At 46.4% G+C, this 16,676-nt stretch overlaps 1 protein-coding gene across 1 annotated transcript in view; it reads left to right on the forward strand.

Annotated features, from left to right (window-relative positions):
• Positions 1-335: 335 nt before the first annotated feature.
• Positions 336-16,676, forward strand: part of SOAT1 (sterol O-acyltransferase 1) — a 42,817-nt gene continuing 26,476 nt past the window's right edge. Inside the window, 2 exon segments of the mRNA XM_084797068.1 lie at positions 336-484; positions 9,503-9,616. Coding sequence (XP_084653194.1) covers positions 9,511-9,616 — 106 coding nt within the window. The 5' untranslated portion in view covers positions 336-484; positions 9,503-9,510.

Consider the following 16,676-nt stretch of genomic DNA (forward strand, 5'->3'; position numbering starts at 1 on the left):
GACAGACTAAGTTAATTTAGACCACAGAGCTATTTATGACAGGTTTTCGGCCATCGCTTCTGTCTTGTTCCTCTACGGGTCAGTGTCAGCATTAGCGCCAGACACATCTCGTCCTAAGCTACTGCACGGGCTGCATTTTCGGACGCTCAGGAAGTTGACTCCATCCGCTCGAGGCTACACCGGAGTAGGCTTAGGGTGGAGCCAGAAAGCCAGGTATCTGGAGACGCCCCGCGGGTACCCAGCGCTGGGGAGGGGGCGTGGCAGTGGGCGTTGCCAGGCGCCGCAGGACCACCAATGGCATCCCGGAGCTCGGGGCGATGCGCGTGACGCAGCCGCGGGCTGGAAGGTTGGGGCGGAGAACCGGGGTAGGGACCGGCGCTTTATCTTCCTCCGCAGCCGGGCTGGCGGCGTTGCGGGCTTCTTAGAGACATCCGAACGCAGCGACCCTCCCGCCTAGACCACCGCAGCTGCCCTCTGGCCGCAGGTAATCCCAAGCTTCCGCTCCCTTCCTCCTTTCCTGTCCAGATCTACCAAGCGGACTGCGGTGGCGGCGCCGCTCCGGCTCTGCGGGCCTGGCCTGGGCCGGACTGTCCCGCCGAGACGCTGCTTGCTGCCGGCAGCCAGGGGAGGATCCTGCGGAGTTTGGAGGGGAGAGCGGGAAAGTTACCTGCAGCCATTTGGAATACTGGCGGCCTTTTCAGTATCAGAGATGGTTTGATGTCCCCTTGAATCATGTGGCGTCTCTCAAGCCAGTCGGTAAAGAAAGTTGAGAGTTAGAAGTCATCGCATTCTTTGGAAAGCGACCTCAAAAAAAAAAAAAAAGCGCTCAGGAAGTCAGTCCCCCCTCCCCCGCCCCCGATGTGAGCGGGAGAGAGATATGTAAGGGAAGAGATGGCACTACCAGACACCAGACTCTATAGGGGCAGGAGCACCAAAACCTTTAGTCAAGCTCATGTTGTTTTTAAGTAGCAGTGGGGAATTAAGTTTCTGCCTTTGATCTTAAGTGTTAATAGGCATGTAACGTTTTAAAAAAGGCATGTAACTTAAGATGTGTGTGTGTGTGTGTGTGTGTGTAGCGGTTATTTGTGAGAAACTACTGTAAGCTCCATTCTCTGCATTTTATATAAAACTAGTTGTAATACTTTTAGGTAGTTGACTCCCCCCCCCCCCCAAACTACTTGCCTTCTTCGTTAATGCAGACTCCCAACTTGAATGTATTTTTTTTTCATTGTTTGCTTTCAACTGGGAAATATAAAGGACTTGTTTAAAAAGCCAGCGCAGGCAGCATGGGAGTGGGGCTTGCAAAGAGCTCTGAAGCAGCGCGGAGTAAGCGGAGTAAAAAACGTGGAGAAGCACACGGTGTAGCGTGTCACGTGCTTAGAACTGGTCGGGGTGGGGGGTCACTCTCTCTTATAACTCACATCAACCTCCTGAGTGCCTACTGTCTTCAGGCCTGGGCCGGTTCTCCAGATTCCTCCCTTGTCCCTGGAAGGCTTCCTTGTATCTTCTGGAGGCTTCCCCAGGCCTTACGTTCTTTGCCCCTTTCTCCTCACATTCCTCAAACCAAAGGTCACTTCCCTGTGGGAGCCACTCATCAGTATCAGCCTTTACCAACAGTTAATCTTCTGTTCCAAGTGACACTGTCCTTGTTTTCTAGTGGACTTTGCAAGGCTAGTCTTATCTGTTTTCTGCCTTCTCAGGGTCTGGCTCAGAACCTGTCATGAACGGAACTAAAGAGTTGGGAGGGCCAAAGAAGGAGCTTTGAGAAAAGACTAGCTAGGGAGTGCCTGTTTCCTCTGGAAGTTCCGTTTGTCAGACAGGACTCTCAGGATTTTTTCTTTTCTTTCTTTTTTTCTTTCTTTTCTTTTCTTTTTTTTCTTTTTTTTTGCCAAGTTGGATAACTTAGTTATATTTAATCATTTGTAAGTAAAATAAACTCAGATGTAAATAAAATTCTCATGTTCTTCATTCTTGTCAACTGACCCAGTCCTGTTAGCTACATGAAGAGGTTGTAGGGTAGGACAAACCATTTTTGGAGGGAAGAAAATGAAGACTTTGTACATTGGATTATTAATTTCTTCTCTTCCTTCCCTTCCTCCCATCTTTTTTGTTTGTTTTTTGAGATAGGGTTTCTCTGTGTAACATCCCTGAATGTCCTGGATTCTCTTTGTAGACCAGGCTGGCCTCAAACTCAGAGATCTACCTGTCTTTGCCTCCTGAGCGCTTGGATTAAAGGCGTGTACCACCATGTCCAGCCCTAACCTTTCTTTTGGCAGGATCTCATGTAGCCCAGACTGCCCTGACAAACTGTGTAGCTAAGAGTGATCTTGAGCTCCTGGTTCTCCTGCCTCAGCCTCCCAAGTGCTAGGATTACAGGTGTGTACTTGGATCTGGGTTGGATTGTAAATTCTATCCACAGTGGATTCTCTTTCACTGAGCCGCAGGGAGTTGTTCGCCTGCAGTAGGTTCCCAGTATTTATTTGTCTATAGATTTATAGGTTCTTTTGAAATCTTTGCTGATGAAAACACTGTGGGCAGGCTAAACTTGACATTTCTTTGGGACATGATTCACTTGTTTCTCTAATTCCTTTTATTTGCTTTCTGGAGACAAGTTAGGAGCTTACCACAGAATATTACGTAACTTCCCTGTAAGATTGGTTTCTTACATCCTTGTCTAATCAGTATGTTACATTTTAATACTGCGAGTGTGTGTGTGTGTGTGTGTGTGTGTGTGTGTGTGTGTGTCTGTCTGTCTGTCTGTCTGTCTGCCTGTCTGTGTCTGCGTGTGTGTGTGTGTGTCTGTCTGTCTGTGTGTGTCTGTCCGTGTGTGTGTGTGTGTGTGTGTGTGTGTGTGTGTGTGTGTTTAGCTTGCAGGGTGAAGGTGCCACACATGCCACTATTGTGAATATGGAGGTCAGAGGACAACTTGATGCAGTCGGTTTTCTCCCTGACCTTTACGTGGCTTTCAGGGATTACACTTGGGTTGTCAGGCTTGTGTGGCAAGCATTTTTACGCACTCAGCCAGCTGACCAGCCTCACTGGTCCACTTTGTCACCTAAAAGGAGGATGGTTCCACCACGCAAATCTACCTCTTTGCAAAGGAAGTGGAAATGTGTGTGATGGCTCAGGCTTCTAATCCCAGTACTTGGAGGCAGAAGTGTGCAGATCTGAGTTCCAGGGCAGCCAGGGCTACATAGTGAGACCTTGTCTCAAAAACCAAACAATAAACAAAGCCCCAAAAGAAACAGGCCAAAAAAAAAAACCCCAAAAAACAACCCACCAATAAATAAAAAGTACGAATGTTAAGTGAGCTAGTGGCGCACCGCCCTTGGCGCTGAGCAATACGGATGGCCCTTACTTTCCCTCCCTGCTGGGCCTCTTATGAGAATAGTCCTATGATCTGCTTTCAGTTCCTCAACACATTTTGCAATCTACTCCAACATTTGCCCTTCCTGAAAGCAACTGTACACGTAGTTAATAAAAAGCCCACTTTAGCGGTCTCCACATTGTTAAACAGCTGTCCCAAGTTCTACCTTCTTGTTCTTTGTTTTCGTTTTTTCGCTTTTTCCAGACGGAGTTTTTCTGTGTAACAGCCCTGGCTGTCTTGGACTCAGCTTTGTAGACCTGGCTGGCCTCGAACTCAGAGATCAGCCTGCCTCTGCCTCCCAAGTGCTGGGATTAAAGGTGGGCACCAAGGGGTGTGATGGTGCGCGTCTTTAATCCCAGCAGTGGGAGGTAGAGGCAGGCTGATCTCTGTGAATTTGAGGCCAGCTAGGTCTACAAAGCGGAGGCCAGGACAGCCAGGACTATAAGAGAAACCCTGTCTCTAAAACCAAAACAGAAAAAAAAGGCATGCAGCATCCTGCCTGGCTCTCACCCTTTTTTTTTTTTTAAAGTAACTCTTATTATTAAAAAAAAAAAACCCACTGGGCATAGTGGTGCATGCTTTTAATCCCAGCACTTAGGAGGCAGAGACAGGTGGATCGCTGTGAGTTGCATAGTTAGTCCAGGACAGACAAGGCTACACATAGAAAAACCCTGTCTCAAAAGCCAAAAAAAAAAAAAAAACTTCCAAAAGCCTTGCAAATAACATCACACACCTTCTTTGTGTGTGTGTGTGTGTGTGTGTGTGTGTGTGTGTGTGTGTGTGTTCTCTTGAATTCTCCCTGGTGCTGACCCCAGAGAATCCCTCTGCACCCTCTCACTCCCCCCCTCCCCCCCAGCAATTTTTTGCTCCTTTTTCTTCTTTAATCTCTTTGCTTTTTGCTTTTTAACTTTTTAAATGCCCCATAATACTGGGGAAATTACTTAACCAGCTAGAAGCTGATGCTACTATCTCCTGCTTACCATGTAAAATAAGGGCTCTGTAAATAGTAGCCTGGTTATTTCCTGGGTAACTGTACCTGGGAAACTTCCTAAACTTGTGCCTTAGACTTAGCTGTCAGTGCACTGATGCAGCCCAGATCCCTGGCTTCAGCCCAGACTTGTGTGTTCAGGGGGGCTTTTATACCTTGGGTGGCCTACGGGCACACAATTCTTTCTTCTCCCTTTAGTTAGCTCTATGGTATTCCTAGCCTTTGTGAATTAGCATACTCACTTGGGATCTGGGAACAACTGCCTCCTGTGTAGCCAGCTACAACACCGCAAAGACTTCTTGGAATTAATCATTTGTGTAAAATTATCTCCTGATCTCCCTCTTATCTCTTCTCTCTTCATTTCTTTTTCCAGTAAACACATGTCATGGGAGTCTTCAGGCTTTATTGCTTTGTGAGCTCATTGCTGGCACTGCCAACCTTGTTTTTTTTTTTTTTTTCCTTTCCTTTTTGTTTTCCCTAGACAGGGTTTCTCTATGTAAACTTGGCTGTCCTGGACTCCTTGTAGACCAGGCTGGCCTCGAACTCACAGTGGTATGTCTGCCTCTGCCTTCTCAGTGCTGGGATTAAAGGCGTGCGCCACCACACCTGGCAACCTTGCTTCTCTTTGACACAGCCTTCCTTTTGGTTGTGAGTTAATCTTCCTCAAGATAAATATTACATCCTTCGGGGACTGAACTGAGGTCCTCCCATGTGCTAGACAGATGAAACCCCTACCTTTCCTTTAAACAAGTGTAATTCTAATGTTGTGTTAGAGAGGGAGAAGAAAAGGAAAAACAAAAACGGTAGTAGGGGGTGGGGGAATAGGGTTAGAAGAGTACCACAGGGGTTAGTGGAGGCTTATTTATTAAGTGTGTGCATGAAAATGTTTGTGCATGCATGTGCATGTGTGTGACAAGAGTCTCCTTATGTAGTCCAAAGTGTCCTCACACTGATGCCAGCTTCTCTGCCCCAGACTCCCCGGTGCTGGGGATGCAGGCATGAGCCCCTCCGTGCCCAGCCTTCAGTAGTGCTTTTGACTGAAGCAGCAGATGTGTTAAGGGATTAGAATTAGGTATGTCACGATCCGAGAGGCAGCTGGATTCACCTTGCATTATATCAGGAAGAACAAACAAGCGTGTGCAAAGAGTGGCTGCTAGTCCTGTCAGCTGCAGTGGAGATGACAAAAGTGGGATTGGATAGAACGTCAGTACTTCACGCTGGGCATGATGGTGCACACCTATAATCCTAGCACTTGGGAGGTTGAGGCAAGAGGATCGCCTCACACTCAAGGCTAGCCTGGGCTATAGAGCAAGACCCGTCCCCTGAAAACAAAAGGCTGTACACGGCTGGGTTTGCGTTGTGTTGAAGCCAATGAAGATCAGCTCTATGGAGCCAGGATACGGAAAGGATCTCTGAGTAGATGACGTGCTCAGGGACAGGAGAGATGGAGAGGAGAGAGAGAGAGAGAGAGAGAGAGAGAGAGAGAGAGAGAGAGAGAGAGAGAGAGAGAGCGCCAAAATGTCTGGAGTATACAGTGAAGAGCCTTTGGGGGAGGGGTAAGGACTGAGGGCCGCTGAGAGAACCTGCAGGCCAGGTCTGCTTGGGTGTGTGAAATAGGCACGGCAGCCACTTGTCCCAGGTCTGTATCCCAGCACTGCCTTTTAAATTTTAAGAGAGAGGGGGAGGGGGAAGGGAGGGGAGAGGGCGAGCAGCGGCGGTGGGGGTGGGGGGGGCACTTGCTTGTTTCTGCATACATACACTCACCTTAGGTTTAAATATTTTTTTTATATGTGCACATTCGTGCGTGCGTGCGTGTGTGTGTGTGTGTGTGTGTGTGTGTGCATGCGTGCGCGCGCGCTCCTTTGGAGGTCAGAAGAGAGTGTTACATGAGGCTGTGAGCTGCCCACCCATTATGGGTACTGGAGACTAAATCTGAGTCCTCTGCAAAAAGCAACAAGTGCTCTTTGTTTGTTTGTTTGTTTTTTGTTTTTCCAGACAGGATTTCTCTTGTAGTCCTGGCTGCCCTGCACTCGCTTTGTAGACCAGGCTGGCCTTGAACTCACAGAGATTCATCTGCCTCTGCCCCCTGAGTGTTGGGATTAAAGGCGTGCTGCACTACTCTGCCCTGCGTGCATATTTTAAAGCCCACGGTCTCCCTTGTAGACCTCTCTTTTGCTATGCCAGTGCTGTTTTTATTTCTGACTTCTACTTCTGTCCTTGTTAGGGTTTTGTTGCTGTGAAGAGACACCATGGCCATGACAGCTCTTATAAAGGACAGCATTTCACTGGGGCTGGCTTACACTTAGGAGGTTTAGTCCATTATCGTCATGGTGGGAAGCATGGCGGCATCCAGGCAGACATGATGCTGGAGAAGGAGCCGAGAGTTCTACATCTTGATCGCAGGTAGCAGAAGGAGACTGTGTGCCACACTGGCATAGCTTGAGCATAGGAGACCTCAGAGCCCGCCCCCATAGTGACACACTTCCTCTAACAAGGCCACACCTTCTAATAGCGCCACTTTGGAGGCCATGCCTTTTCAAACCACCATAGCTTCCTTCGAAGGAATCATGAACGGTCACTCCTACTTACCACTGCTCTGATTATTTTGGTCAGATAATTAGATGCTCTGGCTTCTTCTCAGACTGCTACATAGATGACGTTCAAATCTCTTATCAGTAGTCCAGACCAAACATACGTTTATGTGAGTGTTATGCCTGTAAGCATGTGTGTGCATCACATGAATGCTTCCTGCCCTTGGGGTCAGAAGAGGGCATTGGATCCCCTGGAACCGCCCTTAGGGATGATGTAGGACGCTTTGTAGGTGCTGGGATTGAACCCATGGCCTCTGTGAGAACAGCCCATCTCTTAACCTTTGAGCCATCTCTGCAGCCCCCGTATCCGGCTTCTGACATGAGTGCCGTGGATTGAACTCACGTTTTTGGACTTGCACAGGAAGCACTCTACCCACAGACTCCCAACCCCCAGGTTTAGGTCTTTGCTATATTTTGGGTTAAGTTTTGCCTAGCATGTGAGATAAGGGCCTGCCCGTCTTAGCCTGTAGACCAGACTGGCCTCGAACTCATAGAGATCCACCTGCCTCTGCTTCCCTGAGTGCTGGGATTACAGAAGTGCACCACCAGGCCTGCCTGCTTTGTTGGATATCTAAAGGCCACAAGAAAGTTGCTTTTCTTTTTATTCTATCACTGAAAAGTGTCAGTGGGTTTCACTTCATCCTCTCAGTCATCACTGAGAAAAGGAATGCGTATGACTTTGTTGCCACAGACGCAAGTGCCTGTGACTCTGACTCAGCCTGGCTTCACAGCGCTTAGTTCAGTTACCAGAGAAAACACAAGCAATCTGGCGAACAGGACTCTGCTGTCATCCAGTGTCAGTAGAGGAGGGCTTGTGCTTTTTGTTTCTTTTATTGTGCGTGTGAATATATGCTATGTGTGTGTGGGGGTGCTGGCATAGGGTGTCTGGTCCCCTGAAGCTGTAGTTTCAGGCCATTGTGAGCTACCTGGGGGGGACTCTGGGAAACAACACTTGTCATCTGAAAGAGCAACAACCTCTGAGCCCAGAGAATTCTTGTTTTTAGCCCTTTCTCACACATGGCGTATTCAAGGCTCAATCAACGAATACTTTTTCTCTTGAAACCATCACCTTGATTCCTGACCTAGCCTCTCTTTGAGCGCTAAGCGTTTGCACTTATTACCACTGCCTTGGTAATCATACCCCAGCTTGTGGTTTCATGTGTGACTCTATCTAAGAGACGTAAAATTAACATCTGCCTCCAAACTGGAATAGTGCCAGCGGCCCAAGGAAGGCCTCCCTCAAGTTCATCTAGACGGTCCAAAGGACGAGGAAAGACAGACGGATAACCTGCACCTCACCCGGCCCCTCCCTTTCCCCCCCCCTTGTCCCCCCCTCCCCCACCCCCCTTCTGACCCAGTGACTGTTGTAAAGTCTGTAACAGTTGATGGGAACCTGGCTTGGGAGCAGTGCCCAGGGTTAGGGCAGTAGAGGTTCGTGCAGGTTCATAGTGCAGACCTCAGGTAGTCGCCATGTACGGCGGGCACTATGGGTGACTGCAGACTCAGCCCCTGTAAAGCGGAAGACAAGTGTCCTGGGGGGAAGTTGCTTGTGTGCGAGCTTCATCATTGCCGTTCCCAGGCTCTGCTGTCTTGGAAGATACTTCATCCCAGGGCAGGATGGCTTGTTTTACCACAGTCCAGCGTGCAGAACAGCTGAATGGTGGCTGTGGAAGATGGAGGTCCTCTGGCTAGGACTCTGATCACACATCTTTGTCACCTTCTGCTCTTTTTCTTTTGTTTCATGTTTTTAAAAAATATTTATTTATTATTATGCATACAGTGCTGAAGAGGGCATCAGATCACATTATAGATGGTTGTGAACCACCATGTGGTTGCTGGGAATTGGACTCATGACCTCTGGAAGAGCAATCAGTGCTCTTAACTGCTGAGCCATCTCTCCAGCCTCTGTTTTATGTTTTTGTGTTGTTGTTGTTGTTGTTGTTGTTGTTTTGAAGCAGGATCTCTCTTTGTGGCTATCCTGGAACTCAAGATAGACCAGGCTGGCCTCAAATTCACAAGGACTCCCCCCACCCCCCCACCCCACCCCCGCTGGGATAAAGAGCATATGCCAGCATGCCCAGCTCCTCTGCTTTTCTTAAGTTTTCATATGTTCTGTGCTAAACTGTTCTTTGAGAATGAGGGCTATATCTAAAAGAAAGAAAAAGGGGGGAAAAAGCCCTTGAAACTAGCCAATTATTTGATAGGGGTTAATTTCTTCAAATTTGTTGCAATATCTTAACTCAAAAAGTCTTAAACACCGTAGTGATGTGAGACCCAACTAGCCAGATACTTACTTAGTTCAGAACTTTTAATTTTTAAATTAAATTGATCTTTTTGATACTATGTTCAAATCCAGGGCATCAGCCATGCATACTAGGCAAGTGCTGTGCTTCTGAGCTTCATTCCCCACCCTCTTCAAATTTTAATGGACACATAAATATTATGCACACTTAAGACGCGCTGTGATGCTTGCCTGTGCACTGATCAGCCAAGACAAATGGCTCTTTCATGTTGGGACTCTCCAGCATCTTTATTCCTGTTCCTCTTTCCTAGTAGGCAGCGCAATGGTGGGAGCAGAGAAGATGTTACTAAGAAACCGGCAGGCAAAACTTGGTGAAAGTTTTGAGCAAGATGAAGCCCAGAGAAATGCCTCCGACGCACAGAGAAATGGTAAGGGTTATGTTTCCGAGGTAAATTAATGAGCTAGAAAGGAAGTTCACTGTTCTAAGGGCAGGGCTTGTAGTTGTTTATTACAAATTCATATTGGTGAATGAGTTCATATAAGTTAATTTAGTGATGGGCCGGGGACATGGTTCAGTGGTTAGGAGCATTTGTTCTTGGTAAGGACCCAAGTTTGAATCCCAGCACCCATATGATGCTTAACTGTCTGTTAACTCCAGTTCCAGGGAATCTGCCGCCCTCATCTGGCCTCTGAGAGCACTGCATGCACATGGCACACAGGCATACATGCAGACAAAACTTCTGTACACGTAAAAGTAAACAAATTCACTCAATCAGCCTAGTCTACCAGTAATAATTGAAATGTCCTGGTGGATCCTTGGTTACAGAAGTGATCAATGGGTGTGTGTTTGCATTTATGGAGCTTCAAGTTCCATCAGTGGCAGAGCCCTCAAAATCATGCTGAGGTGGGGGGTGTAATTCACCGATGGCCTGGCTTTGTTCCCCAGCATAGCCAAACCAACCAGCCATACATACAAACAACAACAACAACAAAAACCCCATAATTGAATTACTATAAATAAGTATACTCTAATAAAGTTACTAATCTTATAATAGATATAATGAGCTAAGTTGAGTAGGGAGCAGGGTGTGGACTGATGCAGTCTTAGGAGCAAGGGAGAAACTGGGGCATCTGTTATTTGCTTCGTGCGTTAAGAGTATGCTATAGCTCTTGCTGAGGCTGAGGACAGCAGGCTTGGCGCTCCAACCCCCGTGATGCCGTCTACTGCATCAGGAGACTTATCTTCTGCAATGACGTTTGTATAGTTTTGCTTTCAGCGGGGGTGTGGGGGGTGGAAACTCAAGACCTGTTTGGTTAACAAATAGGGAAGGACTTTTAGAGGCAGGTTGCCTTTGGCATCCTCACACTTCCTGTCATGAAGAGGCTCTGTTTGACTATGCCTACTTAAAGCAGCAGCAGCCAGGGTGCAGCAGGGCTGTGAGTGAGGCTGTCTGTCGAAAGTTGGCATAAAGAGGCTTATCGACAGACTCCTAACTCTGTGGGACATGCTGCGAGGGGTGGGTCGGGCTCTAACGTGATATAAAGTGACATTTATGCAAAGTCGGATGAGCCAGCATCGGAAAGAAGCATTTCCTTCCCTCCATTATTCACAGGCCTTGGTGATAGTCTGGGTTGTCTCCTTTGCCTAGATTTCCACGAATTAGTTTTTCTTTTCTTTTCTTTTCTTTCTTTCTTTCTTTCTTTCTTTCTTTCTTTCTTTCTTTGTTTTTCTAAGGTTGGTACATCTTAGAGACTGGAGACGTATTACTGAAATCTGCTGTCACACACTGTTGTTCTCTTTATATTTTACCTTTTAAAAAGCTGTTTTGTTTTGTTAGGAGGATTGTTCTGTGTAGCCTTGCTTCAGTCTCCCAAGTGTGGGGCTCAGAGGCCTTCGGCACCACGCCCAGTTTTCGTGCAGGGCTTCCTGCTTGCTAGGCAAACATTCTGTTGAGTGAGATCTCCAGCCGTGGGTTGTAATCATTCTCGGTTTTAGTGCAGCTGTTAAAAATGTAATGTTGTTTAGCTTAAATTCAGAAGTGTGCCGCCCTCCTTGTCTCAATACAGGTAATGCTGATTGGAAAATAAAGTCGGCACTTACTGTATTTTAAACCACTTTAGTGCTTGTGGAATCGGATGAGTGACATGTGACCTTTGCGTGGCAAGGGCTTGAAGGCCTTTCAGTGTGGCTGAGCAAGCAGGCCAGCCTTGGAGCTTGTTGCATCACCTCACATGTGTTGAATAAAAAATTTCATTTTAATAGGGTTCTTGGTGGTTCATATACAGGTTAAAATTTGAGAAACAGCTTTTATTTGTTTAGTTGCCTGTCTCCCCCCCCCTTCCCCCCCCCCAGGGTCTCATGTAGCCCAGGCTGGGCTGGAACTTGTTATGTAGTTGAAGTTGGCCTTCATCCTCCTGCCTCTCCCTCCCTGATTCTGGGACTGTGGGTGTGCGCCACCATGTCCAGCCTGAGGCACAGCTTTTAGTGTGTAGAAATTATCCAGTACAGCAGCGTGAGATCAGAGTCAGAGTCTCCTGGCGAGGCCCCGGGGGTGAGGTGTGCAAGACCCTGCTGGTGGTGCTCGTTGCTCTCTGTGCCCTGATGCCACCGCTGTGAAGAGCCTTGACACTCAGCTTCCTTATGCTTCAAAGGCCTTCAAGCCCTTGCCACTCAAAGGTCACATGTCACACACCTTTAATCCCAGCACTCAGAGGCAGAAGCAGGGAGGTCTCTGTGAATCCAAAGTGAGCTCAGATCTCAAAAAAGCGAAAATGGTGGTAATTTTTGGGGCGGGGTGGGGGGGTGGGGAGGTGTGTGGCGGCTGTAGAGATGGCTTAGTGCTGAAGAATGCTCACCATTCTTCTACCCCCTTCCCCCTCCCCCACTCGCCACTCTTGCACGGAGTTCAGTTGCCAGCACCTAGGTGATGGCTTGTAACCATCCCAACTCCGGTTCTAGAGCATCTGACTCCTCTGACTTCCTCAGCCACCAAACAGAGAGACACATGTAGGCCAAGCATTCATACATATAAGATAAATAAATCTTAAAACAAACAAACAAACAAACACAAAAAAACTTGTGTGTGTTTGAGGCAGAAACAGAAAGGCCTGCCAGGGTTACACAGTGAGACTAGGTCTCAAGAACAAACGTCCAAAGCAGAGACCACTGCGCAGAGGCTGGCTGTACATGCCTAAGTGCTGCGCAGAGGCCGGCGGTACATGCCCAGTGTGGCGTGGACTCCCGAGCGTCTTACCCTGATGCGTGATCTCAGTGGCTGACAACCTTCCAAGAGGCTCTCAGGCATGAGATCATGGCATTTCCATAGGTGCCTTGGGTCTGATTACAGTCTGATAGGTAAAACCAGGGGTCATAAAGGTTTTTACTGTGAATAAATTTCACATAAATTTTTAGATTGCAAGAACACTGTAATTTACGTCAAGGAAAGGAGCTTATGTTCTTAGGCATGATCCAGAGCTATCTAGACAGCCTTTCTTGTTTTTTGTTGGTTTGTTTTTTTGTTTTTTGTTTTTGTTTTGTTTTGTTTTGTTTTTTTGAGACAGCGTTTCTCTGTGTAGCCTTGGCTATCCTGGACTTGCTTTATAGACCAGGCTGGCCTCGTACTCACAGAGGTCCACCTGCCTCTGCCTGCCGAGTGCTGGGATTACAGGAGTGGGCCACCACACCCAGTTTATTTGAACATTCTTATTGGAGATGTCTTTTCAAGAGCTACATTCTTTATCAGCAGCCTTTACTGACCATTTTAATTTTGTTGGGAGCATTTCTTTAAGATGTATTTTTAGTTATTTGTTTTTGTGTATAGGGCTATGTGCACATGTGAGTGCAATTGCCAATGGAGACGGAGGCAGGAGAATCAAAGAGTTCTAGGCTAGTTTTACCCACATAGCAAGTTTAATAAGGCTAGCTTCTGATAGCTAAGACCTTGTCAACAAAACAAAACAAAACAAAACAAAAAGACAACCCCTTACTCTCTGAAAATTTCTAAGCTTAGCTGTTCCGTGGATGCAGACATGGGTTTCTTTTAGTCATTTTTATTTTATGTGTGTAGGTGTGTTGCCTGTTTGTGTGTGTGTTAGGGTGCCACAACCCCTGGAATAGAGTTACAGACAGTTGTGAACTCTATGTGGCTCCTGGGAATTGAACCTCTGGAAGAACGGCCAGTGCTCTAGACCCCTGAGCCATCTCTTCAGTCCCCGCCCGCCCCCCCCCTCCCCCCCCCCCCCCCCCCCCCGCAGATAGCTTTCAAATGACTTATTTTTATCTCTTCATGGTGAGCATGGTAAAGCTAGGATGAAAGTAGTCTAAAGAAAATGGTCAGTGAGGTGTTTATGTATTTGAGTATTTTGCCTACAAATGTATGTGTGTACCGCATGTGCTTCCGGTACCCATAGAGGTCAGAAGAGGGCGTTGGATCTATAGATGGTTATGAGTCACCTAGCATGTAGATGTTAGAAATGGAACCTGGATCCTTCTCTCAAGCAGTAATTAGAATGTTCAAATCAATCTGACATTTAGTAAGCCACAAAAACTTGCTGGTTAATGTCTATGAATTAGCTAACTCTGTACTTAATGCAAGCAGACAAATATGCTTTAATTTTGTTGTTGTTTTGAGACAGGGTTTCTCTGTATAGCCTTGGTTGTCCTGGACTCAATCTCTAAACCAGACTGGCCTTGAGCCTGTAAAATGACTTGTCACATGTAGCACTCTGTGGTCACCAGGAGGAGCACACTTGCTCTGAGCTTAAGTTTCTGTGTGTTCTATTGCTGGCTGACTGGGACCTCAGAAGGCTCAGTTATTCACTGGCCATGTGACAGTGAGCAAGATGTCCATTTCTTTGAATCAGCTTATTTCTTTTGAAAATAAAAATGGTACAAGCTCCTGCTTTTCTCACGGGGTTTTAAAGCTTAAATTACTGATGTATGATACATTCTTTACAGTTATCAGTGGAGTGGAGTAATTGGTTGTGTATGAAGCAGATCTTGACAGTGTTTGCAGTGATTAGATCAGGGTAATTGGCTTATCTGTCGCCTCATGGTTCTGCCTTGCATATCTTCCAAGTTCCAAGGTAAAGACTTAGCAGTCCAGAGGCCACAGTGGCGCCACAGGCAGGGAGGGGTAGTGAGAAAGTAAAGGCAAACCATCTTTGCTAGGCTCGGGCGTGCTATATAAAGAGGAAAAATGTCCACAATGCTTGGGTCACAAGGGTTAAATGGATCGTTGGAAAGAGCTGCTGCTTATTTCTAAAGTATTGCATCTCAAAGTCAGGATTTTATTTTTGTAATATGCTAGTATGTCCAAACCAAATATACTGTCTTATGACTTCCATTTTAATTTTTTAAAATTTAAATTTAAGTTTACACGCGAAGAAATGGGCTTCATTTGCCTTTTGTTGTATGTTTCCTAATTATTGATTGTGTGTGTATTTGATGTACATGTGTGAGTGTGTGGCACCTGTGCCAGGGCATGTGTGGAAGTCAGAGGGCAGCTTTGGGAGTTGGGGCTCTCCTTTTACTCCGGGTTCCAAGTACTAAATACAGGTGGTTGAGCTATCTCACAGCAGTTGTTGCTTTGAGACAGCATCTTACTCTGTAGCCCAGGTTAGCCTTGAACTCGAGATGACCTTCCCTTCATGCTCTCCACCCCCACCCATCACAGTGCTGTGGTGTGGCTTCAGAAGACAACTTCTGGGAGTTGGTGCTCTTTCTCCTCCTGCCGTGGGAAATCAAAGTCAGGGCGGCAGCCCTAGCTGCAAGCACCCTCCCCAGCTGAGTCATTGCTGCCCACAGCTCAGTTTTTGTTTTGTTTTGTTTTTTGTTTTTTTGCTTTGTCTTTATTTTTCAAGACAGGGTTTCTCTATGTAGCCTTGGCTGGCTGGCCTGGACTTGTAGCCCAGGCTGGCCTCGAACTCACAGAGATCTGCCTGCTTCTGCCTCCTGAGTTCTGGGATTAAAGGTGTGCAGCACCATGCTCGGCCTGCTCAGTTGATTGTTTTGTGTGTGTGTGTGGTTTTTTGTTTTTTGTTTTGTTTTGTTTTTGGTTCTGTTCTGTTCTGTTCTTTTTGAGACAGTGTCTCTCTGTGTAGCCCTGGAACTCACTCTGTATGTAGACCAGGCTAGCCTTGAACTCAGAGATTTGCCTATCTCTGCCTCTTGACTTCTGGGATTAAAGGGGTACACTGCCTCTGAGACCTCCCAGCTCAGTTTTAACAATAGATTTCCTCTTAAGATGGCATCTGCCCCAGCTCTCTGAGCTTGGTGTTGTTCTTGTCAGCTGCCACCTGTCCTGCAGAGAAGTCACTTTCTAAGCCAGACCAGACAGTTTGAGGCTGGTGAAAGCTGGCCCTGCCTGTGGGGAGGCTGCTGATTTCTTCTCACGAGGCTTCCTGGTTTACCTTCTGTGAGGTAGGTGCAACGAACCAGGAACCACACATCCTGTCACTCTGCGTTTGCCAGCTGACTACCATGCCTGAAGGATTTCTGAAACGCTTCCTTTCTCAAATAGAGCCTTTTTTTTTTTTAAGCTGGAGTTACAGACAGTTGTGAGCTGCCATGCAGGTGCTGGGAATTGAACCCAGGTCCTCTGGAAGAACAGCCAGTGTTCTTAACCTCCGAGCCATCTCTCCAGCCTTGAGTCTTTTTTCTTATATGGACACTTTCATACATAGAGGCAGATTCCATGGGCCAACTTACTTAGAAGTCTTATTTTGTAACTTTAAAAAAGCTTATTAAAGCCGAGTGTGGTAGTGCACACCCTTAATCTCAGCAACACTTGGGAGTCAGAGGCAGGCGAATCTTGCAGGTGAGTTCCAGGTCAGCCTGGTCTACAAAGTAAGTCCAGGACAGCCAGGGCTACGCAGAGGAACCCTGTCTCAAAAAAAACACAAACAAACAAACAAACAAACAAACAAAAAAGCCATATTAAATAGAGTGTTGTTGTTACCATCTGTAATCCTAGAATTTGTGAGCTATAGGCAAGCAGATCAAGAGTTCAAGGCCAGACTGGGCTATGTTAGATATTGTTTGAAGACAAAACAAAGCTTTACTTAGCTGGGCACTATGACGTGTTGGTAATCCAGACTGAGGCAGGAGGAATACTGTGAGTTTGAGGCCAACCTGGGCTATATAGTTAGTGAGTACCACCTTGGAAAACACTGATTTACTATGCAACTGATAACCTAGGAGATAAGTATATAATATCTGCCTTTTGGCAAAAAACATATTAAATACAATATTGTAAAGTAATGTGAGCTTGACATTTGACCCAGTTAAAGTCCCAGGACTCTTAACAAGTATTCATGCTATTTTCTTTTTTTCTGGAAAAATCATTTTGGCATAGGCTTACCATCAATTTTCTTGTCATTTGAGACTATGTATACATGTGTATATATATGCATAACATATACATATAATAAAATGTGCAAAGTATATATACATAATATATATTTTTATATAATTTATTTTCCTTTATT

Source organism: Acomys minous (genome assembly GCF_964271855.1).
Source record: "Acomys minous genome assembly, chromosome: 1".
Classification (NCBI taxonomy): domain Eukaryota; kingdom Metazoa; phylum Chordata; class Mammalia; order Rodentia; family Muridae; genus Acomys; species Acomys minous.